Source organism: Scyliorhinus torazame, chromosome 17 (assembly GCF_047496885.1).
Source record: "Scyliorhinus torazame isolate Kashiwa2021f chromosome 17, sScyTor2.1, whole genome shotgun sequence".
NCBI lineage: Eukaryota > Metazoa > Chordata > Chondrichthyes > Carcharhiniformes > Scyliorhinidae > Scyliorhinus > Scyliorhinus torazame.
Genome location: NC_092723.1, coordinates 8,685,718 through 8,712,597, shown reverse-complemented (window position 1 = coordinate 8,712,597; position 26,880 = coordinate 8,685,718). Strand labels below are relative to the sequence as shown.

At 49.9% G+C, this 26,880-nt stretch overlaps 1 protein-coding gene across 1 annotated transcript in view; it reads right to left on the bottom strand.

The window, feature by feature from the left end:
- The window catches only part of LOC140393687 (uncharacterized), a 114,582-nt gene that overhangs the window by 18,738 nt on the left and 68,964 nt on the right, over nucleotides 1–26,880 (bottom strand). Inside the window, exons 5-7 of the mRNA XM_072479978.1 lie at nucleotides 22,617–22,693; nucleotides 15,779–15,877; nucleotides 6,307–6,444 (exon numbers count right to left, since the gene is read on the bottom strand). Coding sequence (XP_072336079.1) covers nucleotides 6,307–6,444; nucleotides 15,779–15,877; nucleotides 22,617–22,693 — 314 coding nt within the window. The remainder of the gene's footprint in view (nucleotides 1–6,306; nucleotides 6,445–15,778; nucleotides 15,878–22,616; nucleotides 22,694–26,880) is intronic.

Below are 26,880 nucleotides of genomic sequence, written 5' to 3'. Positions count from 1 at the left end.
GTCGGCAAAGTGCGCTGGGGTTAACAGCAATCCCCACTGCATGGTTTCAGTGACTGAGGCACAAGCTGGAGGTCACAACTGAGGCCTTCCACTTTGTATAATTTCGCACTGTTAAGCCACCGAGACTGAGGAACTGGGAACAATTACTTTAAACATGACTGCGCTGCTCCTCCCCAAAGAACACATCTAGATTAAGGCAAAAATGGTTGAATCTATCAGGGATCCTCACTGAAGCACACTCCAATGTGGAGGAGGGAGAACATTGGAGACTGGGACGCTAATGACTAGCTGTGAAATTTCAGGGGGAGAAAAAAGACAATTTGTTTTCTCTTGTAGATAGTGGCAGGTACCGAGATAAATGGAGAGCACAAGGGACTCCCTTAGAGAAGGGATGCTTGATGAGGCTAGCAATCTGTTTTACAGTATGACTGTCTGGAAGCTGAGAGATCATCAATTTGGAAAAAAAAACCTGTAAATTGAGAAGAAAAGTAATCAAACAGGTCTTCACAGAGCTCGCCAAGAGGGGGATTGTGCTGGACCCAATACGTAACAACGTTTTGGGGGTATTTCTCCTTTCTTTGCAGAGTATTAGAATGCTTCAGCTTAGATGTGCTGACCACTCATAGTGGAGGTTTAAACTGGGGTGTGGAAGGAAGGACACATGAGAGTTTTGTTCCATCGGATCTTTATGCCCTTCACACCGAGACAATTTGCAATGGTGAGTCCCTGGCCTAAAAACACCCACATTATTTAAATATTCATAATTGGATGGGATCCTAGAGGAAATCTTGGGTCTTGTGGCGTAGTGGGTAGTGTGCCTACCTCCAAGTCAACTCCAAGCTTTGGGTTCCAGTCCCTCCTCCGGGACCTGACGGACGAGGAAGATGTGTTCATACTTTGGCCAAAGGTTGAATAACAGTCTGCACATCCTTCCCAAACACCCACTGCAGACTGTAAGGGAGTGGGACACACTCCTGTTCAGCCATACTTAATGCAGAGCTGAGCCCCTCAATCTATGGGCGGCAGGGTAGCCCAGTGGTTAGCACTGTTGCTTCACAGCGCCAGAGACCCAGGTTCGATTCCCGGCTTGGGTCACTGTCTGTGCAGATTCTGCACGTTCTCCCCCGCACATCTTTGGGCTGTGGGACGAAACCGGAGGAAACCCACGCAGACACGAGGAGAGCGTGCAGACTCTGCACAGTCACCCAAGCCGGGACCCTGCCGTTGTGAAGCAACTGTGCTAACCACTATGCTACCGTGCTGCTCCACATATAGTGAGTCACATGTCGTAAAGATAGCTTTTCCTCCCAAGAAGGCAATAGTGGACCAGGCTTGTTTTTTAAAAATACAACAACAGACAATGCCTTGTGGTTATATTTTATTAATTCCTGATTTTTACAAAATGGAATTCAAATTTAATATCTGTCGTGGTGGGATTTGAACCTGGGCCCCAGAGCATTAGCCTGAGTCTCTGGATTACTAGCCCAGTGACAATACCACTATGTTACCACCTCCCCCCAAGTCGTTGTGGCATCTACTGCTTCTGGAGGAGAGTGTTTCACATTTTTACCTCTCCTTGCGTGAAGCGATCCCAACTTCCCTTTTCCAAGCTCCTATTTTAAGGTTGTGTCCCCCATCTGCTGGACTCCCTGACCAGTGGGTAACGTTTCTTTCCATCCATCTTCATTTCCGAGATCCTAAGATTCTCAAATCACCTCTTACCACCTTTTCTATATTTGGCAATTTGTGCATCACTGTAAATACACAAGGGGTTAATGTAGATACACTAGAACTAAATAAACACTAAAGGGAGGACCAGAGACATCATGACACACAGACATTCAACCAATAGGTCAGTAAGATAAGATACGACCAATGGGCAGTCAAGACACACCCAGAGGTGACACTACCACAAGGGGGCTACCCATATAAAAGGACAGGGCACACATGCTCTTTCCCTTTCCATAGGCGACACTCAGAGAGACAGGGGCAGATCAGGAAGCATCACACCCACCGCATGGATTAGAGCAGACTGGTTAGTTAGATTGAGTTACTATAGTTAGATTAGCAGTAGAGTCGAACTCAAGTAGGAGAATTGTTAACTGTTCAATAAATGTGTTAAACCTATCTCCAAGTGTGAACCTTCCTTTGTCAGAGTATACAGCAAGGAAGCAGCTTATGCTACAAGAGGAAGCATAACACAACAGTACAGGTCTGGCTTATGTCATCTTTCCTCAATCCGATGATATGTGGGAGGCTGTGACAGCATCAACCCAATAAATTATTTTAACGTCGTTCCCAGCAGCGAGAGGAGAGTTGTCAGCTTCATCGAAAGTAAGCTGTAACCAGCTGTGTATACCAGTAGAACTGACAGGAATTTAAAACATCCGCTGGTTCTCCAAGGAAGAAACAAAACCCAACAATATGAACACAAAACTATTCATCAGCATTACCCACCACGTCAATGCCAAACACTTCACGGTACATTGAGACCGCTGAACCCATCGAGCCTGTACTAGCCCCCTTTAAAGTGCTGTCCAATTCTCCCCCCTTTCAACTAAGTTTTGAAACTCATCACCAGATCTGTATGAACCACTCTTTCAGGCAATACATGCCAGATTATAACGCGCCGAATGAAATTAAAATTCTCTCCACCTCACCTTTGGCTCTCTTGCCAAGTGCATTAAATATGCGCCCTGCCGGTCACCAACCCTTTGAATTATTCAGGGCTGGCACGGCGGCCCACTGGTTAGCACTGCTGCCTCACGGCGCTGAGGGTCCAGGTTTGATCCCGGCCCTGGGTCACTGTCCGTGTGGAGTTTGCACATTCTCCCCGTGTCTGCGTGGGTCTCACCCCCACAACCCAAAGATGTGCAGGTTAGATGGATTGGCCACGCTAAATTGCCCCTTAATTGAAAAAAGAATTGGGTACTCTAAATTTCTTTTTAAAAAGAATTATTCAAATTTTTACCCATTTTCCTGTCAAACGTTGTAATCACTCGCTTCAGCTGATATTCCGAACCCTAGCCATCTGCTGCATTTAAAGAAATCCCACCTAACCCCTTAACCAAAGGAGGTCAACGCCCTGCTCAATGCCTACAACTTTAAATAGTTTGAACTGTGAGGATAGATGTAAGTTCTCTCTATATAGCAACACTGACCAGAATGGGAGCAGTTTTCCTGCTCTTTGGCTGCTTCTGGAGGAGTATTTCACATTTTTCGTGTTTTTTTAAATAGCTTTGATGGGGCCGTGATCTGGTAGCTAGAGAGAGTCAGGGAATCATTATAGCTCAGGCCATTTGTCCCGTTGAGTGAATGCTGGACCTCCGGAAAGCAATCCAGCCAGCGTCTTTCCACTGCTTTATCCCTGCTGGCTTGCAAGTCTATTTCCCCTCAAATACATCACCAGTTTTCTTTGGTGCCAGGGTCGAGCACCCTTTTGAAGAGGCTCGCAGCATTGTCCCCACATTGAAACCTCAGCCACTGTGGGCCCACAGAACACTCTCAGACAGACTGAGCCGGTTGTCCACTAGGTTATTAGACTGTACACTGCGTGACGGTCCAATATTCTACCCTGAAATAGTGGCAGGAGCAGTTAGGAGGAGTAATAAAAAGTGGCCGTTGGAAGACCACTCCCACCCATGTGCCCGTTACCCAGCACTAGCACCGATTCGGTGTCTGCAGGCTCTCTCACCAGGTTAGGGGCATTGCAAACAAATCCAAATCTGGACTCACCTGGCACACACGTACGGGGACGACACGAGCAGCTGTGGGCACCGGATAGGAATCGGAAAGATGAGGCATTGCCAATCCAATTGAAGAGCAATTTAGCGTGGCCAATTCACCTACTCTTCACATCTTGTGGGGGTGAGACCCACACGGACATGGGGAGAATGTGCAAACCCCACACGGACAGTGACCCGGGGCCAGGACCGAACCTGGGACCTCGGCGCCGTGGGGCGACGGTGCTAACCACTGCGTCGCCGTGCCACCCAAGGCCTTGCCAATCTAAACTCTCCCTGGCAGGTGTATCACCATCGGGATAGAGAAACTGCCTGGATATCAAACTAGTGTCCCTTCTCACCCCTTTTGAATAACTCAACCCATCATGAGGAAGCCGAGAACAGTTTAAGGAACAAGGTACCATTGTGCAGGTAGAGGAGTAGCTTTGTTCTAAACTTGCTGTAGGTTGCGCTTGCATATTGATTAGCATGAACTGGCAGCCACGTATGGCAAGGTCATTCCCATAGAGACCACTGCTGGCTTTCTCTTCTCTCTCGTGTCACATCCGCTGACTCCTATTGGGCTGGTTACTTTGGAATGGTAGGGTCGTACAGCCTAAACGAAGCACGGATAGGTATAGATTAAGGTTAACCCTCAGTGAGGAGACAAGAGTCTCGGTAATCTTTTGGTTCGATACTAATGGGGCGGGCAAGCATGGATAATGTTTGGCTGCACCAAGCGACGTGAAGCAGCCAATTTCTCCCAGTTCAGCTTTTGCTGCACATTCTCACCACAGTCGGTAAAACGCTTTTGAACTACTTGGACTCCCAGCTCCCCCTGGTGTCTGATCTGGTTAGTGCAACTGACTCAACTCGGTTCGGGAGCAGGCGTGGTTTCCCGTATCCAGCAACACCTACTGGGAAATGGTCATGCGTGGAAGGCATAGAAGCAATACACAGGAGGCCATGCCAGCTCTCTGAAAGAACCGTCCAAGTACTGCTCCCTTCCCACTCCCCACAGACATACAAGTGTTTCCTTTTTTTATTCCTCTTTTTGAAAGTTTTTTTTTCAATTTACAGCATACGATTCTTTCCCCCCCCCCCCCCCCCCCCCCCCAATTAAGGGGCAATTTAGCCTGGCCAATCCACCTAACCTGTGCATCTTTTTGGGTTGTGGGGGTGAGACCCACACAGACACGGGGAGAATGTGCAAACTCCACACGGACCTCTTTTGAAAGGGATGACGTGAATCTCCCTTCAAGGTAGTAAACGTCAGACCCCAACTATTTGCTGTAAAAACACAATGTCCCCTGGTTATTTTGGCAATTATTTTAAATGAGTGCCGGCAGAAACAGGTTCTCCTTAATGTACTCTCATCAAAAAGCGGTCACAACTTTGAATACCTTTGCTGAATTTTTCCACCACCTTACCTGCTGTGAGCGGAAGAATCCTCGTTTCCCGTCCACCCCATCAGATTGCTCGCCAACGTCTGAGGCTTTGATTCCAAGATGGCGCCGGAGCGAGGCGACTTCTTGCAAGCTGTGCCCAGCATACTCTCTAATGCTATCTTTTACTCTCGTTCTATGCTTCTAAAACTTCATTCTAACTCTTTTAAACTCTCTAACAATGTTCTAATTCAATTACTTACAGATTTAGCGATCTTTAGGCAAGAACAGCTTCTTCCCTACTGCCAGCAGACTTTTGAATGGACCGACCTCGTATTAAGTTGATCTTTTCTCTACACCTTGCTATAACTGTAACATTATATTCTGCAGCCTCTCCTTCCTTCCCTATGTACGGTATTCATTGTCTGTACAGCATGCAAGAAACAGTACTTTTCACTGTATACTAATACATGTGACAATAATAAATCAAATCAAATCAAATCAATCTTTGTATAGGTGTGCAAGAGAATGATGGCTATGGAGATGTGCAGAGCGACACTGTGGCCTGTGCTAACCTACCCGAAAGTAGGGGTGAGAAAGCCGTCAAGCTGTAGATGGGTGAAATAAATTGGGAGAAATTCTCCTTTTGGAAGTCCTTTGAAAGCAGAACTTTAAAAGTCCACTAAAGTTTTTAACAGAACCCAGCCTGGCAGACATTGAAACATTTAAGACGAGGAATTAGTGCTAAAAACCTGGACATTAGTGGCTGGGTTAATGATTTCTGAGTCACCAACAGTTCCGCGGTGTTTGGGATGTGGCATGTACTCGGATTATAAAGTGTGGCTAGCAGCTCAAGTTGGAATATTTTTAGACGCTGCAATCATTCAGACAAAATTGCCGACTGTGCCAGAGGGAGCATTTCGAAATGTTTGGAGTTCGGAATGCTTGAGACGCATTTTACAACACTTGGAAAATCTTAACATTCATTTTGGTTCGCTTAATTTCGAGTTGGGGCAAACTTTGCTCTGCGACGAGACAGCGGCGGTGGCACAGCATGGACGGCAGGAGGGCAAGGCCAAGGGGGAAACATCGGCAGCGGGGAGCACAACACAATAAGAGAACGGCTGAAAAGAACGCCCCCCCCCCCCCCCCCCCCCCCACCCGACAACATCAGTTCCAAACTTCCAATGACTCTTCACCTGCGTGGTTTTCTTCCTTTTCACAGGTGGCTCAGAAGACCTCAGTTCAACCGGTTTACTCTTCAGGATGGGTGGATTGGTCGAAGGACCATTCTGCAGAACAATAAAACTCCCCGAAGGTCTCGAAACTCCATCAATCTGCAAAAGGAACAAAGGTTCAGGGCTCGTCGCCGTGGTGCACATTTAAAAGCCAGTCAGAAATCAGGTTCTGATTTGGGTTTGAAGCCATCTACGTCTTTCTTTTATTAAGGTCAAGAGTCATAATGGCACATTAAGTGGCCACCCAGCCCATCAAGCTCCCCCTTGGGTTGTCGTGGAGTCTCCGGGAATTGAAGATCAATCTCCAGAACTCTGGGTGTGGAACCCTGGAGAAAACCATCAGGACATTTAAAAAAAACCTTGCTGCTTTTCTTTTTGTCGTCTTCTTTGAACTTTTCTCTTTCTCAAATACAAAAAAATGATGGGGAAAGAAAGGCTGAGGGTCGAGCATTATCCAATTGGATAACGAGTCATTTTGCTTTCCAATTGACGTTGGAAGGCCGTAGGATGGATGTGTTTCCCGATTAATAACAGGGACGCTGGGGCAAGTCATGTGGTGAAAAGTGCAGAAATACATTTACTCACGGTTCGCAACCGCAGCCCAAGAATAATGGCTACTTTAAGAGTGACAAATATTTGGAATAATCTTACAGGCAAAATAGAAGGAATAACAGGAATAACAAGTCTTTTCTGTGGCTGGGCAAATTAGGGCAGCAGGGGGATGAATTTCAGTCGGATGAATGGCCTTCTCTAATCCCCTCATCCTCGATTGCTCCTATGTCCACCAACTGCACAAAGCTGCATCTCGTTCTGCACCCATTATCGATTGCATTTAACTTTTCCAGTTTATCGCATCTCTCGAGAATGGCGAGCATGTTCCCCATCCTTACTTAGTGCCCCACATGTTTCAACACAGAAGGAGGCCACTTGTGACTGAGCCACCCAATTAAACCCACTGCCTGCCTCAAACCTTGCGTTGTTTAAACCAACACCCACTACCCGGTCTCCAGAGGCGAATGAGAGGCAGCAAAGACAGCAGCAAGCAAGACATTTGAGGCCGCCCCCTTCTCCAACACATCAAAGTTCAGGTCATTTGCATCACATAAGTGACTGGTGTCTTGGAAAGAAGGAAAGGACTATATGATATCTTCCACAATCTCAAGACAATCCAAAGCGCTTTCCAGCAAACCACACAATCGCAAAAGAGCTAACTACTGGTAACGAGGCCTTCAAACCGCTCAAAGCAAGGTTCCCCATGGGAGGCGGTCAATACCGTCAGGCACTGCTGAGTAGCCAGTCCGGCTGATTATTCATGGGTTATGATCATCGGACTGCTGTCAGGCAACTATACACATTATTACAAGGAAGAGAAAACGCAGAGACAAAGGATACAGTAAATAAATGAGATGGTATATTCTTTGTTACAATCACACTTGTATGACCATTTTAAAAAATGGATAGAAATAAAACTGGGGCGAAATTCTCCGGTATCGGCACGATGTCCGCCGACTGGCGCCAAAAACGGTGCCAATCAGACGGGCATCGCGCCGCCCCAAAGGTGCGGAATCCTCAGCATCTTGGGGGGCCCAGCCCCAACATTGAGGGGCTAGGCCCGTGCCAGACTAATTTCCGCCCCGCCAGCTGGCGGAAAAGGCCTTTGTTGCCCCGCCAGCTGGCACGGAAAAGACATCTCCGGGCGGCTTATGCACGGGAGCGTTAGCGGCCGCTCACGGCATTCCCACGCATGCGCAGTGGAGGGAGTCTCTTCCGCCTCTGCCATGGTGGAGACCGTGGCGAAGGCGGAAGGAAAAGAGTGCCCCCACGGCACAGGCCCACCCGCGGATCGGTGGGCCCCGATCGCGGGCCAGGCCACCGTGGGGGCACTCCCCGGGGCCAGATCGCCAGGACCCCGGAGCCCACCCGCGCCACCTTGTCCCGCCAGTAAGTGAGGTGGTTTAATCCACGCCAGCGGGACAGGCATCCTAGCAGCGGGATTTCGGCCCATCCAGGCCGGAGAATCGCGGGGGAAGGGCCCGCCAAACGGCGCGGCGCGATTCCCGCCCCCGCCGAATCTGCGGTGGCAGAGAATTCAGCAACCGGCGGGGGCGGGATTCACGCCAGCCCCCGGCGATTCTCCGACCCGGCGGGGGGTCGGAGAATCTTGCCCCTGATATCAAATGATATGCAAAATAGTGCCAAGGCTGGAAATCCCACTGGCCGTTAGATGCAATAAACACTTAAATGCGTTTATATGACAGGTACGAGGGCTTCAGTGATGGGGAACGGTTGGGAATGTTTCAGCTGCTCTTCTTGGAGCAGAGATGGTTCCACAGCAACCTCGGGTTTTCAAGACAGTGAAAGGTTTGGATGGAGACAACAGGGAGGTAAAAATAATATGCCCTCTTGTAAGTGGGTCATTAACCAGAGGAGTTGTGTGGAGTCTGCACATTCTCCCCGTGCCTGCGTGGGTTTCCTCCGGAAGCTCCAGTTTCCTCCCACAAGTCCCGAAAGACATGCTTGTTGGGTGAATTGGACATTCTGAATTCTCCCTCTGTGTACCCGAACAGGCGCCGGAATGTGGCGACTTGGGGATTTTCACAGCAACTTCATTGCAGTAATGGAATCCTACTTGTGATAATAAAGATTATTATTATTATTATTAACACCACTGGCAAAAGATGTGGAGGGAGATGAGGAGAAATCTTTGCACACCGTTCTCAAGAATTGTAAAGCTCTATTTGAACAAGTGGTGGAAATGCACTCCCTAAATAATTATAAAAATGAAGTTGGACAGTTGCATGAGGAACGTACAGAGTATATTGTTAATGGTATGAAGGTTAGGGAGATACAGGTGGAGGGCATCAATTGATTAAGTACCATGAGCATATATAAAGAGAGACTGCCTGTTTTTTCTTGTTGAATTTATTGATTTTTTTAAAATTTAGAGTATCCAATTATGTTTTTACTCGAATTAAGGGGCAATGTAGCATGGCCAATCTATCTACCATACATATCTTTTGGGTTGTGGGGGTGAGACCCACACAGACATGGGGAGAATGTGCAAACTCCACATGGATAATGACCCAGTATCGAACCTGGGACCTCGGCGCCATGAGGCAGCAGTGCTAACCACTGTGCCAGCGTGCTGCCCATTGATTTTTATTATAAAGAATATAAAGAGAGACTTGGGGCGGGATTCTCCGACCCCCCTGCCGGGTCAGAGAATCGCCGGGGGGGCGGCGTGAGTCCCGCCCCCGCCGGCCGCCAAATTCTCCGGCACCGGAAATTTGGCGGGTGCGGGAATCGCGCCACCCCGGTCGGCGGCCCCCCCCCGGCGATTCTCCGGCCCGCGGTGGGCCGAAGTCCCGCTGCTGTCATGCCAGTCCCGCCGTCGTGAATGAAACCACCTACCTTACCGGCGGGACTGGCGGGGCGGGCGGGCCCCGGGGTCCTGGGGGGGGGGGGCGCAGGGCGATCTGGCCCCGGGGGGGGTGCCCCCACAGTGGCCAGGCCCGCGATCAGGGCCCACCGACCCGCGGGCGGGCCTGTGCCGTGGGAGCATTCTTTTCCTACCGCCTCGGCCATAGCCTCCGCGATGGCCGATGCGGAAGTGACCATCCCCCCCCCCCCCCCCCCCCGCGCATGCGCGGGGATGACGTCAGCAGCCACTGACGCTCCTGCGCGTGCGTGGTCTTCCGCCGGACGGCGAAGTCCCTTCGGCCCTGGCTGGCGTGGCGCGAAAGGCATTTCCTGCCGGCCAGCGGCGCGCCAACTACTCCGGTGCGGGCCTAACCCCTCAAGGTGAGGGCTTGGCCCCTAAAGGGGCGGAGAAATCCGCACCTTTGGGGCGGCCCGACGCCGGAGTGATTCCCGCCACTCCATCCCGCTGGGACACCCCGCCCCGCCGGGTAGGGGAGAATCCCGGCCTTGTTCCTTCAAGGAGCTGTCAATGTGTTGTTGATTGGTAGACTAAAAAAATCCGCATAGAGAGAGACTTTTGGGACACTGGGTGATGGTAACTTGCATTGCTGCATTCTTTTTTTTTTAAATTTAGAGTACCCAATTCATTTTTTTCCAATTAAGGGGCAATTTAGCGTGGCCAATCCACCTACCCTGCACATCTTTGGGTTGTGGGTGCGAAACCCACGCAGACACGGGGAGAATGTGCAAACAGACCCAGAGCCGGGATCGAGCCTGGGACCTCGTCGCCGTGAGGCAGCAGTGCTAACCACTGTGCCACCGTGCTGCCTCCATTGCTGCATTCTGTAAATAGATCTAGCATGAAGTAAAAGTTTGGCATCTGATTCCTGACTTTAACAACCGACTTCAGAATGAATTAACATGACGGCAAAAGGTGGGGATGTGGGACAAGGCACGAATGTGCTCTGCCTGTATATCCCTAACCTTCATACCGCTAACAATACACCTGTCAGTCTTTCATGGAACCAGAATATTCATGATGGGTTAAATGGCCTCTGAATTTATGACAACCCTCTGTCCACTATTTAAAAAAATATATATTTTTGATTCTCCTCCTTTTTCACATTTCCTCCCAAATTTACACCCACCAACAATAAACAATAATCAGTAACAAATATGTCAATCCCCATATCAATAACAACGATCCCATCCTCCCACCAAACCCCAGACATTAACCCGCATGTTCACACAAACAAATGACAAAAAGGAATCAGGAATCACCCATAGTTGCCATTAACACACACAGCCCCCCTCCCCCCAACCCTCCCACCCCCCCCCCCCCAATTAATGTTTGATGTTATCCAGTTCTTGAAAGTGCATAATGAATAATGCCCATGAATTGTAGAACCCCTCCATCCTTCCCCTCAGTTCAAACGTAACCTTCTCAAGTGTCAAGAATTCCAACAGGTCCCGCCCACCACGCCAGGGCACAGGGTGGAGAGGTTGCTCTCCATCCCAGCAGGATCCGCCTTCAGGCGATCAACGAGGCGAAGACTACAGCATCTGCCTCCGCACCCATTTCCAACCCTCGCTGGTCCGACACCCCGAATATGGCCTCCTGGGGGCCCGGGTCCAGTTTCAGGTGCACCACTTTAGAAATTACCCTAAAATCCTCCTTCCTGTAATCCTCTAGCTTTGGACAGGATCAAAACATATGAAGGTGATTAGCTGGCCCCACCCCACCCTGCGACATTCACACACATCTACTACTCCTTCCCCCAAAGAATCGGCTCACCCTCGCCCTCGTGAGGTGTGCTCTGTATACCACCTTCAGCTGTATCAGCCCCAACCTCGCGCACGGGTTGGAGGCATACACTCTCCGGGGCACCTCACACCAGAACCCCTCCTCCATATCCTCTCCCAACTCTTCCTCCCACTTTGCTTTGATCCCTTCCAGTGGTGCCTTCTCCTCTTCCAAAATAGCTCCGTAAACCGCTGACACTGCCCCCTTCTCCAGTCCCCCTGTCGTCAGCACCTCCTCCAGCAATGTGGAGGCCGGCTCCACCGGGAAGCTCTGTATCTCCTTTCTGGCAAAATCTCAAACCTGCATGTATCTAAACATTTCCCCTGCTCCAGCCCATACTTCGCTTCCAGCTCCATCAATCCTGCAAACCGACCCCTATGAAACAAATCTTTTAGTGTCTTAATCCCCTTCTCCTCCCTTTCTGAAAATTTCCATCCCACCTCCCTGGCTCAAATCTGTGGTTCCCCCGAATCGGCATTTCCCTTGACCCTGCCCCAACCCGAAGTGTTGGCGAAACTGCCTCCAAATTCTCAAGGAAGCTATTATTACCGGACTCCCTGAGTATTTCCCCGGAGCTAATGGGAGCGGCGCTGTTGCTAGTGCTTTCAATCCCAATCCCCTCCACAAACCCTCCTCCATTCTGACCCACTGGGAATCAACCCCTCTTACCCAGCTCCACACCTTCTCCACATTCGCCGCCCAGTAGTAATACATCAGGTTCGGAAGACCCAAACCCCCTGCCTGCCTTCCCCTCTGTCGCAGCACCTTTCTAACTCTGGCCACCTTACCTCCCCATATGAATAAAGTAATCCTTCCCTCAATCTCTCTGAAAAAAGCCCTTGGCAGGAAAATCGGCAGGCATCGAAAAATAAACTGAAATCGCGACAACACGTTCATTTTAACCGCCTGTACCCAACCCGTCAGTGACCGAGGGAGACCATCCCACCTTGCCAGATCAGCTTTCACTCTCCCTACCAAACTAGAAATGTTGTACCTGCGGAGCCCCCCCCCCCACTCCCGGGCAACCTGCACCCCCAGGTACCTAAAGTGAGTCCCTGCCCTATGGAATGGCAGCCCCCCCCCCACCCCCCGCCGAGACACCACAAATCACTCTTATCTAGATTTAGTTTGTACCCCGAGAAAGACCCAAACACTCGAAGCAGCTCCAATATTCCCCCTATCGACACACTCGATTCCAACTCGTATAACAGCAAGTCATCGGCATATAAGGACACCCTATGCTCTATCTCCCCCCGCACTATTCCTTTCCATACCTCTGCCCACTATTTTAATGGAGAATTAACCCATTTAACATACACCAGTTATCAGTGTTAGAAATAGCAAACAGAAGAAAGTCACATCAACCTTTTCATTATTGGCTAAGATCAAGTGTAATGTAGATTGAGCCTTTGGCTCAGATCTGGGGCGAAATTCTCCCCAAACGGCGCGATGTCCGCCAACTGGCGCCCAAAACGGCGCCAATCAGACGGGCATCGCGCCGCCCCAAAGGTGCGGAATGCTCCGCATCTTTGGGGGCCGAGCCCCAACATTGAGGGGCTAGGCCGATGCCGGAGGGAGTTCCGCCCCGCCAGCTGGCGGAAACGGCCTTTGGTGCCCCGCCACTGGCGCGGAAATGACATGTCGGGGCGGATCATGCGCGGGAGCGTCAGCGGCCGCTGACAGTTTCCCGCGCATGCGCAGAGGAGGGAGTCTCTTCCGCCTCCGCCATGGTGGAGACCGTGGCAGAGGCGGAAGGTAAAGAGTGCCCCCACGGCACAGGCCCGCCCGTGGATCGGTGGGCCCCTATCGCGGGGGCACCCTCTGGGGTCAGATCGCCCCGCGCGCCCCCCAGGACCCCGGAGTCCGCCCGCCCGCGCCGCCTTGTCCCGCCGGTAAATAGGTACTTTAATTTACGCCGGCGGGACAGGCAATTTATCGGCGGGACTTCGGCCCATCCGGGCCGGAGAATCGAGCGGGGGGGGGGGGGCCGCCAAACGGCGCGGCGCGATTCCCGCCCCCGCCGGTTGCCGAAGTCTCCGGTACCGGAGACTTCGGCAACCGGCGGGGGCGGGATTCACGGCAGCCCCCGGCGATTCTCCGACCTGGCGGGGGGGTCGGAGAATGACGCCCCTGGTATGTCTCTCTTGTGGGGACCATGAATTGGATTCAATTTGAATTGGTTTTTGGAGCAGGCGAGGAGCTGGATTAGGGGTTCGCCCCTGACCCACACTCTGAGCCCTGGCTTGGTAACTCAGAAAAAGTAATATGGCCAACTGGAACTTACACACTTTTACTTTTTAAATAATCCATCCTGTATTCAACAATTCAAAAATTGGGGGATTCAAACTGAAGTTGCTTCAGGCTCTACTGTTTACTTTTCATTCGATCCAATCGGAGGTTTCTGGCAAAAGGGGGGAGGCTCATTATGGTGTGGGTCTCATTCCCGAACGGACTGATTCTCCATCCCGTACAAACATCCCTCCTTCAGCTGGCTGGCTCGCGTGTACAAGGCTCAACTTTGGGATTCGACTTCAGCTGGACCCTTTCTTCATCCCGAAAGACTATGGACCCCAATGAACGACACACACCAACTCAGTCACACAGGCCAAGTGATCATAAGAAATAGGATCAGGAGTCGGCCATTCGAGCCTCCGCCATTTACTATCATGGCTGATCGAATGCACAAAGTTCACTTTTCTGCCTTGTCTCAGAAGAATGTGACGTGACATGATTGAAACATAGGGGGCGGGATTCTCCAATCCCGCTGTCGTAAACGCCGTCGCGTTGATTAACCGACACCTCCCAGTCCCCGAGCGTGCCGGATGACAGAGGTTTTACTGTACAATGCGGCCAGTACACTTGCTTAAAACAAACTTGTTAATGACTCAGTTAATAAACATACCTAGCAGGGCGGAAATGTGGCGCAGCAGTTAGCACTGCTGCCTCATGGCGCCGAGGACACAGGTTCGATCCCGGCCCCAGGTCACGATCCGTGTCGACAAAGAACAAAGAAACTTACAGCACAGGAACAGGCCCTTCAGCCCTCTAAGCCCGTGCCGACCATGGTGCCCGTCTGAACTAAAACCCCCGACCCTTCCGGGGACCATATCCCTCTATCTAGGGGCTGGTTTAGCACAGTGGGCTAAACAGCTGGCTTGTTCAATTCCAGTACCGGCCTCCCCGAACAGGCGCCGGAATGTGGCGACTGGGGGCTCTTCACAGTAACTTCACTGAAGCCTACTTGCGACAATAAGCGATTATTATTATTATTCCCATCCTAGTCATCTTTTGTCAAGACGCCCCTTAAAAGTCACTGGCGTATCTGTGAAGTTTGCACATTCTCCCCGTGTCTGTGTGGATCTCATGCCCACAACCCAAAAGATGTGCAGGGTAAGTTGATTGGCCACGCGAAAATGCCCCTTGATTGTAATAAATAAACACACACACACACACACAAACCATTCAATGGCACCTTTGGGCTCCAAAGCCTTTACTGCCATCCAATGGCAAAGTTGCAGTATTGCAGAGACAGAATACAAAGAGCAGCGACTTTATTCTGCATTGGTGAGTCAACGTACAACACACTGTGATCCTGGGCAGCACGGCGGCACAGTGGTTAGCACTGCTGCCTCACGGCGCCGAGGTTCCAGGTTCGATCCCGGCTCTGGGTCACTGTCCGCGTGGAGTTTGCACATTCTCCCCGTGTTTGCTTGGGTTTCGCCCCCATGACCCAAAGATGTGCAGGGTAGGTGGATTGGCCACGCTAAATTGCCTCTTAATTGGAAAAACTGAATTGGGTACTCCGATTCCCTGGGAGACCCCCCACGATTGATGTCCCTTCTGTTCCCCACTTGTAAAGCCCAGTTCTGAACGGCGATCGCTGGAGATCTCCTAGGCGAAGGGGCAAGATCCCAACACCCCGGGTGCCTCGGGAATCTGCATATTACAGTGAGACTAGCTGTCTCGCTCTAACATGCAGATTTGCCAAAAGATGTTCCTGCCATTGCAATGTGACATTGCGAGCTGGTAAGCAGGGTCTCCTGGCTTCTATCGGCCACATTGGGCCGCGGCGCACTGCTTTTCGGGGGCAGCATGGCGGTTCGATCGCGCCCAGTATAATCACAATTGTTAAACTTTTCACTTTTGCCCAAGCTACTGATTCTATTATCAAGAACATTTTTATTAAAGTTCAATTCTTTCCCACCTTACCCTTGGTGTAATTCGGACAGGTATTTGTGCCGTTTCCTGGGCCATTTTGTCCACCGTCTGTGGCGGAATCTTTTTCTCACGGATTTCTATTTTTTTTTCCTAAGGACGGGAAACAAGAATTTTTCAGTTAAAGAAAAAGCAGAATACGGGAGGAGCACAGCAGGCCAATCTGAGAGACTAGGGGCGGGATTCTCCGGATGCAGAATCAAAGGTTGCGACCAAATCGGGAGCGGCGCTGCTTTCGCGATTCTCTGCCCCCTCCAAAGCGGCGGACTCTGGGAATACGCCACGCGACATATCGACAGCCCCAGGGCTTTGCCTGAGGCTCACCCCCTGATGCTCTGCCCCCGACCGGCCGACTTCCCGATGGCGTCGGTCACGTGTGGTCGCATCCGACGGGAACTCGCCCGTGGCGGCTGCGGACTCAGTCAAGCGCCACCACAGTCGGGGAAGGGCCGATCCTCGGGAGTGGGAGCTTTGCCAGGGGCTGGGGGCATTGTGGGGGGGGGTTGGTCCAGGGCCCGTGAGCCGGCCAAAGGGGGGGGCACGATTTCGCAGGCCGGATCCACGAGCACCAGCGTCATGTTGCACGGTGCGGCCTTGGCCATGCTGCAGGCCGTGAGCATGCGCACGAGCGGCCATGGACCCGGCAATTCTCCCGGGCCGTATCGGCAGCTAGAGCCAGATGCACTACGCTGCCTTGAGGTTGGCTCCCAGCCAAATGGAGGATCGGTGGTCGTTTTACGCCATTGTTCTGTCGTAAAACGCCACCGTTCCTATGCCGGCATGGGGCCATAGCCTCAAATCAGAAATTCCAGCCCAAGATTCATGCTGCGGGTGGGATTTTTCACCCTGTTCCCCACGTCCCTCCTTTTTTGCCATGACTCAAGGCTGCAGTAAAGGTGCACTCGTTTCACTGCCCTCTGGAATTTGCCGTTAATGACTGGGGTGCGGGACAATACAGAGCTCTGCCCTCCTTCAATTCTGCCCTCTGCCACTTCTCCAATTTTAATCACTGCCCCATTGGTGGCCGTGCCTTCGGGGGTGCCTGGATCTCCAGCTCTGGAATTTCCCCTGATCGCTCTTAAGATGCTCCTGAAAGCTCAACTCTCTGACCAAACATTTGGTCGCATCCCACAATATCTCAAATGGCTGGATGTCAAATGTGGTTTGATAATGTTTCTGTGAAATGCCATTGATGTTTTACTCCAGTTGCTGTTACGTGTGATTATGGATTACGGAGAGGGCATCCAAAGCTGCCTCCTGCCAGCACTCTAGCAAAGGGAGACCAGAGACAAAACAGTGGATTTAAAAAGCAAAAGATGTTATTATGTGGGGGAAGGAACAAGATCATCCATAAACATTTGTAACGTTTGCAACTCTTGTTTTTAATCTCAGTTTCAGAGCTTTGGGAAAAGGGAACAAGCAGACTGTTGAATTATTCATTCAGGACAGTGTCGAACTCAAAGTGAGTTTTGGGCACCAGGCATTTTCTTGTTTTGCCTTTATTGAGGTCAGCATGAAGAGAAGTTGCACCAGCCCGAGTGTGGTCAATCAATTGTGGTCACTGCGGGCTTGCTGGCGGATGATGAGGTGAGCGGGCGGATCCGGGGGTGCATTGAAAGCTATCTAGAGGCTAACAATAAGGGGAGGTGCAGGTGGGGGTGGTTTGGGAGGCGCTGAAGGCGGTGATTAGGGGAGAGCTAATCTCCACTAGGGCCCACAAGGAGAGGAAGGAAAGGAGAGAGAGGGAGAGATTGGTGGGGGAGATTTTAAGGGTGGATAGGAAGGTATGCAGAGGTCCCCGAGGAGGGACGACTCCAGGAGCGACGAAGCCTCCAGGCCGAGTTCGACCTGTTGACCACCAAGAAGGCAGAGGTGCAGTGGAGGAAAGCGCAAGGGGCGGTGTATGGGTACGGGGAGAAGGCCTTCGATAGGGTAGAGTGGGGGTACCTTTGGGAAGTGTTGAGGAGGTTTGGGTTCGGGGAGGGGTTCATTAGTTGGGTTAGGCTACTTTGCGAAGCCCCGTTGGCGAGTGTAGCCACGAATCGGAGGAGGTCGGAATACTTTTGGCTGTACCGGGGGACGAGGCAGGGGTGCCCCCTATCCCCCTTGCTATTTGCATTGGCAATTGAGCCTTTGGCTATGGCTTTAAGGGAGTCCAGAAACTGGAGGTGGCAGGTCCGAGGGGGGGGGGGAACACCGGGTATCGTTGTATGCCGATGACCTGTTACTGTATGTGGCGGACCCAGTGGGGGGGATGCCGGAGGAGATGCGGATCCTCAGAGAGTTTGGGGACTTTTCCGGGTATAAGCTCAACGTGGGGAAGAGTGAGATCTTCGTGGTACACCCAGGGGACCAGGGAAGGATGATAGACGAGCTTCCATTGAAGAGGGCGGAAAGGAGCTTTCGGTACCTGGGGATCCAGGTGGCCAGGAGCTGGCCAACTTGACGTGACTGGTGGAGCAGATGGAGGAGGAGTTTAAAAGGTGGGATATGCTGCCACTCTCCCTGGCGGGTAGGGTACAGTCAATGAAAATGACGGTGCTCCCGAGGTTCCATTTTGTATTCCAGTGCCTCCCCATCCTGATCCCTCAGGCCTTTTTTAAGCGGGTCAGCAGGAGCATCATGGGATTTGTGTGGGCGAAAAAGACTCCGAGGGCGAGAAGGGTGTTTCTGGAATGGAGTAGGGACAGAGGAGGGTAGCGTTGCCTAATCTGTGTGGGTACTACTGGGCTGCAAATGTGGCGATGATACACAAGTGGGTAATGGAGGGGGGGGGCAGCATGGAAGAGGCTGGAGATGGCGTCCTGTGGGCACGAGTCTGAGAGCGCTGATGACAGCACCGCTGCCGCTCCTGCCGACTAGGTACACCACGAGTCCAGTGGTGGCGGCGACTTTGAAAATTTGGGGGCAGTGGAGACGCCACAGGGGTGAGGTAGAGGCTTCGGTTTGGTCCCCGATCCGAGAGAACCATCGGTTCGTCCCGGGGAGAATGGATGGAGGGTTCCTGAGCTGGCACAGGGCAGGAATTAGAAGGATAGGGGACCTGTTTTTAGATGGGACGTTTGCGAGCCTTGGGGCGCTGGAGGAAAAATTTGGCCTTCCCCCCGGAAATGCCTTCAGGTACATGCAGGTAAGGGCGTTTGTAAGACGGCAGGTGAGGGAGTTCCCGCTGCTTCCAGCACTCAGGATCCAGGATAGTGTGCTCTCGGGGGTGTGGGTTGGAGAGGGCAGGGTCTCGGCGATCTACCAGGAGATGCAGGAGGAGGAGGAGACCTCGGTGGAGGAGCTAAAGGGTAAATGGGAGGAGGAGCTTGGGGAGGAGATAGATGAGGGTACGTGGGCGGACGCCCTGGGTAGGGTTAATTCTTCCTCCTCTTGTGCCAGGCTTAGCCTGATACAATTTAAGGTTCTTCACAGAGCGCATATGACAGGGGCGAGGCTGAGCAGGTTCCTTGGGGTGGGAGACAGGTGTGGGAGGTGCTCGCGGAGCCCAGCAAACCACACCCACATGATCTGGGCGTGCCCGGCGCTGGATGGGTTCTGGAGGGGCGTTGCGAGGACGGTGTCTAAGGTGGTGAACACCCGGGTTAAGCCGAGCTGGGGGTTAGCACTATTTGGGGTATCGGACGAGCCGGGAGTGCAGGAGGCGAAAGAGGCCGGTATTCTGGCCTTTGCGTCCCTGGTAGCCCGGCGGAAGATTCTGCTACAGTGGAAAGATGCAAAGCCCCCAAGCGTGGAAGCATGGATCGGCGACATGGCAGGGTTCATTAAATTGGAGAGGGTAAAATTTGCCTTGAGAGGGTCTGTGCAAGGGTTCGTCAGGTGGCGGCAACCGTTCCTAGACTTTCTAGCGGAGCGTTAGGAGGTGGTCAGCAGCAACAGCAACCCGGGGGGGGGGGGAATGAAGGGGGGGTGTACTTTGTGTTTACCACTGTGTTTATGTAGTTGTAAGATGTTTATTTATGCGTTCTTTGTTTTTCTTTTTTCTGTAAGGGGAGACTTTAGTAGAAAATATGTACAAATTTGAATAAAAATATATATTTTTTAAAAATCAATTGTGGTCACGCATTCCTCACATCTGGATGCCCTTTAGGTGTTACACCTAACTGGGGCTGGTTTAGCACAGTGGTCTAAACAGCTGACTTGTAAAGCAGACTAAGGCCAGCAGCACGGGTTCAACTCCCGTACCAGCCTCCGCGAACAGGCGCCGGAATGTGGCGACTAGGGGCTTTTCACAGTAACTTCATTTGAAGTTTGTGACAATAAGCAATTTTCATTTCATTTCATTTCACCAGGCGTCTCTCCAGGTTTCGGAATGCTAAACACCACAGCCTCTTTACACATTCATGAGATCAGGACAAGTCCCTTGTTCTCCCTCAGAGCTCACATGGTGCTAATGTTTAGTTATTGCCCTTCAGAACTTGCTGCACAACAAATGATTCACATTAACTGTGGCTGGAATAACTCTCTCAAAGCTGTGGTATTACCATAAATGTAAGAACTGCAAGGGTTAATGATCAGCCACTAGAGGGAGCTAGAGTTACAAGTATATAACACATTGATGCTGAGCCTTGTGGGGGGAGAGAAGTGAAGGAGTTAGCTAGAGCATAGACTGAAGGAAAGATAGTGCGAGTAAGAGCAGATCGTAGTTTATAGCAGTGCAAAGATTAGTTGTAGGTGAGTGTAGATTATATGTTAGTTATCAACCGTGTATTATTTAGGTGTATGTGTCGAATCCAAATTAATAGTGTGAACAAATTTACAGCTTTGTTCAAGTTAAAGCTATTTTGTGGGCTTTGTTAACACTACGCCAACTATCCTGAATTTAGCAACACAAAGAACATCACAAAACCTTCCGGTTGGATCATGAGCAACAGTCAGGATATAAAAATCACGAATGCCAGGAAAAAGTCCACATTCTCAGAAATTAAAAGAAAGAGCAGGAAGACAGGATAGAGTAATGATTTAGAAGACAGGACTGTAAGTTTCAGGACAATCCTCCATATTTTTTAAAGGACTCAGGAGAAACCTGACGTTTTAAAGTGGCCAACGCTGGTTGCCAGCTGACAAAACCTCCCAGAAGGCTCGGCAGGACTAACCTAACCTGCCTGTGGATTGGGCCCAGGAAAGGTGCGAGCCACAGGGATCCAGGTGCAGCAGAGACACCGACACGCCGGTCATCTAATCACCAGAAGGACAAAGGGAGATGGAGATCAGCAGACGAGAAGAAAACAGCCCAGCAGGGAGACAATGGCCACGCAAATCGGCCCCATAACAGAAAACAAAAGACCCAACCTGTTAATGGGATATCGTTCAGGAAGCTCTGGACAAACATTAACAGTTTGTTAAAATTGGCCGAGGAGCATTAAACAGGACGTTGAAATCGACAAGCAACAGGGTAAGGCAGTTTCAGCCTAAACCGAAACTGCCCGTGTCCAGAAATCCATTGTCCTTGAAATTGCTTCGGAGCCGGAGTCAGCCTTTTAAAATTGACTTTTAAAAGAGACGTGCTGGGGGGGGGGGGGGGGACTTTTTAGTTTTGTCGAATCGTGACACGAGGGAAGACCAGCCTGCACCCCCTTTTCAACCCAAGGAAGGAAGCACCCGGAGACGACAGAGCCCCCGAGGATTGGAAGTATCCTCAGCCAACTTGTTGAAGTTCCCGAACTAAGATAGGAGTAGAGGCAGCGGGGGGAGGAGGCATTTTAAACTCCGGTAATCTTTTGCTCATCTGTAAAATTGTGTAAAGGAAGATTTTCGTTGTGTCCGTTAGTATTTTTCTCCCGTAGTAATAAGATAAAGCATAAGTTTTATTCATGTGTGATGTGATATTGGAGAGGTTGATTTGGGTGTTGTTAAGTAAATTGTAAGTTTGAAACTCGTTTGGAGTCTATCCTGTTCCTTTTTTTTCCCTCTCACTGACACGCTCTGGCAAAGTCACAACTTCTATCCTCAACCAGAATTCCGGAGTCGAGAACCGAGGGTGATCTGGGCGCCTCGAAACGCTCACTCAAGGGAGACTACTGGTTAGGCATAAACAGTGTGATCTCTCTTTTTCTCTCTCTTGGGGAACTACTCGAGTGGAATAGGTACAGGGTGGCAGCTTGTCCCACCGACAAGAGAGAGAATCACCCAGGCATTGGTGGTGGTTCTGGGACAGCTGTGTGATATAAGTATCAGGGTACCGGTTAGATATAAACGGTGCGCCTGGTTCAGCGCTCTCTCTCCTGCGGAGTTGCTCCAGTGCGGCATTCCCCGGCCTTCAAAATTCTGAGGCTTGTAGGAGAGAGACACTCACAGCCATCGGCAGACCCCCAAACAGCGGCCTGTAAGTGGAGTAAAGAGAAAGAACCCCCTACAAGGACAGAGTTATGATTTAGAAGACAGGACAGATTAATGATTTAGAAGTCAGGACGGAGTAATGATTTAGAAGACAGGACAGAGTACTGATTTAGAAGTCAGGACAGAGTAATGATTTAGAAGTCAGGACGGAGTAATGATTTAGAAGACTGGACAGAGTAATGATTTAGAAATCAAGACAGATTAATGAGTTAGAAGACAGGACAGAGTAATGATTTTGAATTCAGGACAGAGTAATGATTTAGAAGTCAGGACAGAGTAATGATTTAGAAGTCAGGACGGAGTAATGATTTAGAAGACAGGACAGAGTAATGATTTAAAAGCCAATGGCTGTAACGAGGGTTCCCTTTCCTCTCTACCGTCAGTAGGTGGCGCCCACTACACAAGTAAAACTCTGAATCATCACAGCGAGAGAGAAACCTTTCAATGAGATAATACCAACTTCCAGGGCATTGAAACAATTTTTCCTTACCTTCTTTGACAGCGATGAACTTAGCAGTGCAGAAGAATCTTTCGACACTACATTTGGAACGAGCAACTGAGAAGTGTCTGCAAGCATATAATAAATTTGGACAAATGATGCTTCCAGTTATTCGACAAGTATGGCAAGCCATGAGAACTTCACAGGATAATAATTGATATTTGCACAGAGCCATTCACACATAGCTAAACACCTTATTAGGGAAGTAATGGACACAGAATGGGAACAGAGGAGCAAGTACATTGGTGAACATTGGCTGAAGACAACTCAATAGGCGGAATAAGTCCGTAAGGGACATGAAGATGCAAGGAGCTACAGGAATCAGTGGAGATGGGCAAAGGTGGTGCCCCCACCACACGCTCATACAGTATTCCACTATATTCCAGATCTTAAAGCACTCGCTGTGTGAAAAAGCTTCTCCTCATGTCTCTGTGGCTTGTTTTGCCAATTAGCTTAAATATGTGCCCTCTCATTCCCATACCTTCCACCCTTATGGTTTTAGATACCTCTATCAAAACTCCTCCCAATCTTCTCTCGAAGGAAGATAGTTCCCCAAATTCTCCAATCTATACTTACTTTGGAGATTCAGGTGCTAGTTGACAGGAGCCATGGTTTAAATGATTTGTTTTTCATTCATGATTTAATAAAACTCACGAGAACCATGGGGACGACTCAATTGATCTCCCCGAGGGGCTCGTGGGATACAAGCTCCCCACTGAGGGGCAGAGGCCTAGCAGGTGGGGCTCGTGAAACTAACACTTAAAAAGCCGGCCCGGATTGGGACCAGCATGATGGGTAGTCCCGCATTGCGGCCTTTCAATTTGCCTCCAGCACAAATCTGTGTTTGTATCACCTTCTCGGGTCTCCTGAGGATTTCATACACGGGATGTGGGTTTCACGGGCTCGACCAGCATTTGTGGCCCATCCCTAATTGCCCTTGAACGGAGTGGTTTGCTGTGCCAGTGGGCAGTGAAAAGTCAACCACATTGCTGTGGATCTGGGGTCCCATGTAGGCCAGACCAGGTAAGGCTGGCAGATTCCCTTCCCTGACGGACAATAGTGAAGAAGGTGGGTTTCCATGACAATCAACAATGGCCATCATTAGACTTTTAATTTGAGATTTCTTTTTATTGAATTCAAATTTGACCATCTGTCATCAACCCTGGTCCCGAGAGCATTACTCTGGGCCTCTGGATTACTAGTCCAGTGACAATACCACTATCTCCCCTGTGCAAAAATAAAACATTTGGCCTAGAATACGGAGCTCTAATGAGTAACTAATAAAGATATCAAATATGCAAAATCAAATTTAAGGTTGCTCGCATGACAGTGGCCCGGATGAGCAGATCCTTTGGGGTGGAGGACAGGTGTGCAAAATGTACGGGAGGACCGGCGAACCATGTCCACATGTTTTGGACATGTCCAAAGCTTAGGGGATTTTGGCAGGGGTTTGCGGACGTCATGTCCACGGTGTTAAAAACAAGTCCAGAGTCCAGAGGTGACGATTTCCGGGGTGTCGGAAGACCCGGGAATCCAGGAGGAGAAAGAGGCAGACGTTCTGGCCTTTGCTTCCCTGGTAGCCCGGAGACGGATACGATTAGCATGGAGGGAAAAAAATATGCAAAATCAAACAAAAAGTGCTGGAAATATTCACCATGCAAACAGAAGTAGGCCACACAGCCCTTCAAACCTGTTCTGCACTGTTCAATTCTGTATCCCAGCTGATTTACCCAATTTAGGTCCATATCCCTTGACAACCTCAGCTAACAACAAACAGCAAGTTCATTAGCAACTGGGAAAAGGCGCAGATTTTTAACGTTCTGTCAGAGCACCAGGTGCGACAAAGGGTTCGACCCAAAACATTAAGCTCTCTTTTCTCTTCCTAGATCCTGAGGGACCTGCTGCGTTTTTCCTGCATTTCCTGTATTTGCTGGTGGTAAGCTTCCGACCCAAGTCTCTGGTTGAGTGAGGTGGGGAAAATGCTCTCTAAGCATGACAAACACAAATAAGAGGGAAAAAAATCCTTTTCCTGTCGCAAAGTAATCAACCAAATGTCCCCTGTCGTCAAGTCTGAACGCAAGTAAAATCTAAACCTGTCCTGAGATTCGAGCCATTTAAAGAACTGTCTCCAGGAAATCCTGTTGGATCCGTGTATCTGTCGATAAGTCAGATTCAACCAATAACTCCTCAAATCTTGTTCATGAACAGCTATACAGTTCAAAGCTAAGCAGCAAAGCATGACGGTTAACATTGTTCGCAAAGCGTTAAGATATAACGGCTCACGTTATCACGTGAATACACAGCTCAGCAGATGTAGAAGGAGGAGAGATTAGACAGCTGAGCTAGAGTTTTCGAACCGGGATTGTGTGTGAGACAACAGTCAAGTGGCTCCCGTTTTCAAATTTTGATTCTTTGAAATGAAGATGTGTAAATTTTGTTGCAACTACAAGGTGAAAATTAACTGAGTTGTTAGACTATACAAACATGACAAGGTTTATCGCTCTAGCTGCTGTGCGGTTTAAGGGACCTTGACCTTTGCCTGAGTAAATGCTGGAGAATATGCTTTTCTATTCTAAGAAGAATGGTGTGAACAGCAATTACAGAAGTGCAAAGTTGCAGAAAATGTTTTGATGCCAGCAGATACATGAGCCTTGGATTGTCTACAAAGAGGAGAAAAATAGGAAACGTTCTTAAGGGCCTGTGTGTTGACCTTGGCCATGTTTATGGACAACCAATGGGGTACCCGTTGGCCCAATCATGCTGGCCAGAGACAACTATCGCCTCTTGTGGCATGAGAAGGGTCTCTCTCCAGTATAAAAGGGACACTTTGAGGCACCATTGACATACCTCGAGAAACGACGTGACTACAGTCAATAGAACACAACAGAAGATGATGCCCAGTGATTTTGCAGAGTTCACTACTGCCATTGTTAAGTATTAATTTTGTGTATGCCAATTGAACTAAATAGAATGTGATTATATCGTGATACTATTTGAAGCATTCAAGCTCCATACCCATTGGGTCAAGGAATGGTTAAGATGTCCACAGTGCTTACTTACAATCACTCACTCCCATAATCGTCAAACTAGAGAACTTGGTAGGGTCTGCAAAATTGCTGATAAATCTGCCATGATCTAGGCTGTCCAATATTAGCTGATCATACGCCCACACAGAAGGATATTCGCCATTTCCTTTTTTCCACCTTTTTCATTTGATTTCTCACTCGCAAATAGCGGTGTTCAGAGTTCAAGGACCACTGTGTCTCACATGCCGTCATTCAGTCATGGGATATGCCACTGAGAGTTGTGGAAGGAAGAAACCAGTCAACTAGCCCATGTTTCCTTCGCTCACTGAGGCAAGCTGATCCATGGAGAGAGGGATGGATTGGGAATGCACTGATCCTCCTCCTGTCTGTGGTTCTCACTTCCAGCCACATGTTCTCATTCAGCCTGTTGCACATACAACTTTCAAATGCATTGCTGGCTGATCGAGGAGAGATTTGAAGTTTACATTACATCAAGGGGTCAGAAACTGCAGTTCACGGGTTGCATGGAGCCCTGGAATCTGACAATCAGTGTTGACTGCAATTAGGACTGAGCTGCCTACGTTTTGAGACAATGAGAACATTTTTTAGGCCTGTACTCTCTCGGGTTCAGAAGAATGAGAGGAGACCTAATTAAGGTATACAAGATGATAAAAGGCATGGACAAAGTAGACGTAGAGCGGGTGCTTCCTCTCGTGGGGCAATCTAGAACGAGAGGTCATAGTTTTAGGATGAGTAGCAGAATTAAAACAGAGATGAGGAGAAATTACTTCTCTCGGGCAGCACGGCGGCGCAGTGGTTAGCACCGCTGCCTCACAGCGCCGGGGACCCGGGTTCGATCCCGGCCCCGGGTCACTGTCCGTGTAGAGTTTGCACATTCTCCCCATGTCTGCGTGGGTCTCACCCCCACAACCCAAAAAAAGATGTGCAGCGCAGGTGGATTGGCCACGCTAAATTGCCCCTTTAATAGGAAAAAATTATTGACAAAATAAAAAACAAATTTTAATTTTAAAAAAGAAACCACTTCTCTGTGGAATTCACAACCCCAGAGTGCGGTGGATACTGGGACATTGAGTAAATGCGAGGAGATAAGACAGATTTTTAATATAATGGGTTGAAGGGTTATGGAGAAGAGGCAGAAAAGTGGAGTTGAGGCCGAATAGGATAGTATTGAATGGCAGAGTGAGTTCGAGGGGCCGAATTGCCTACAC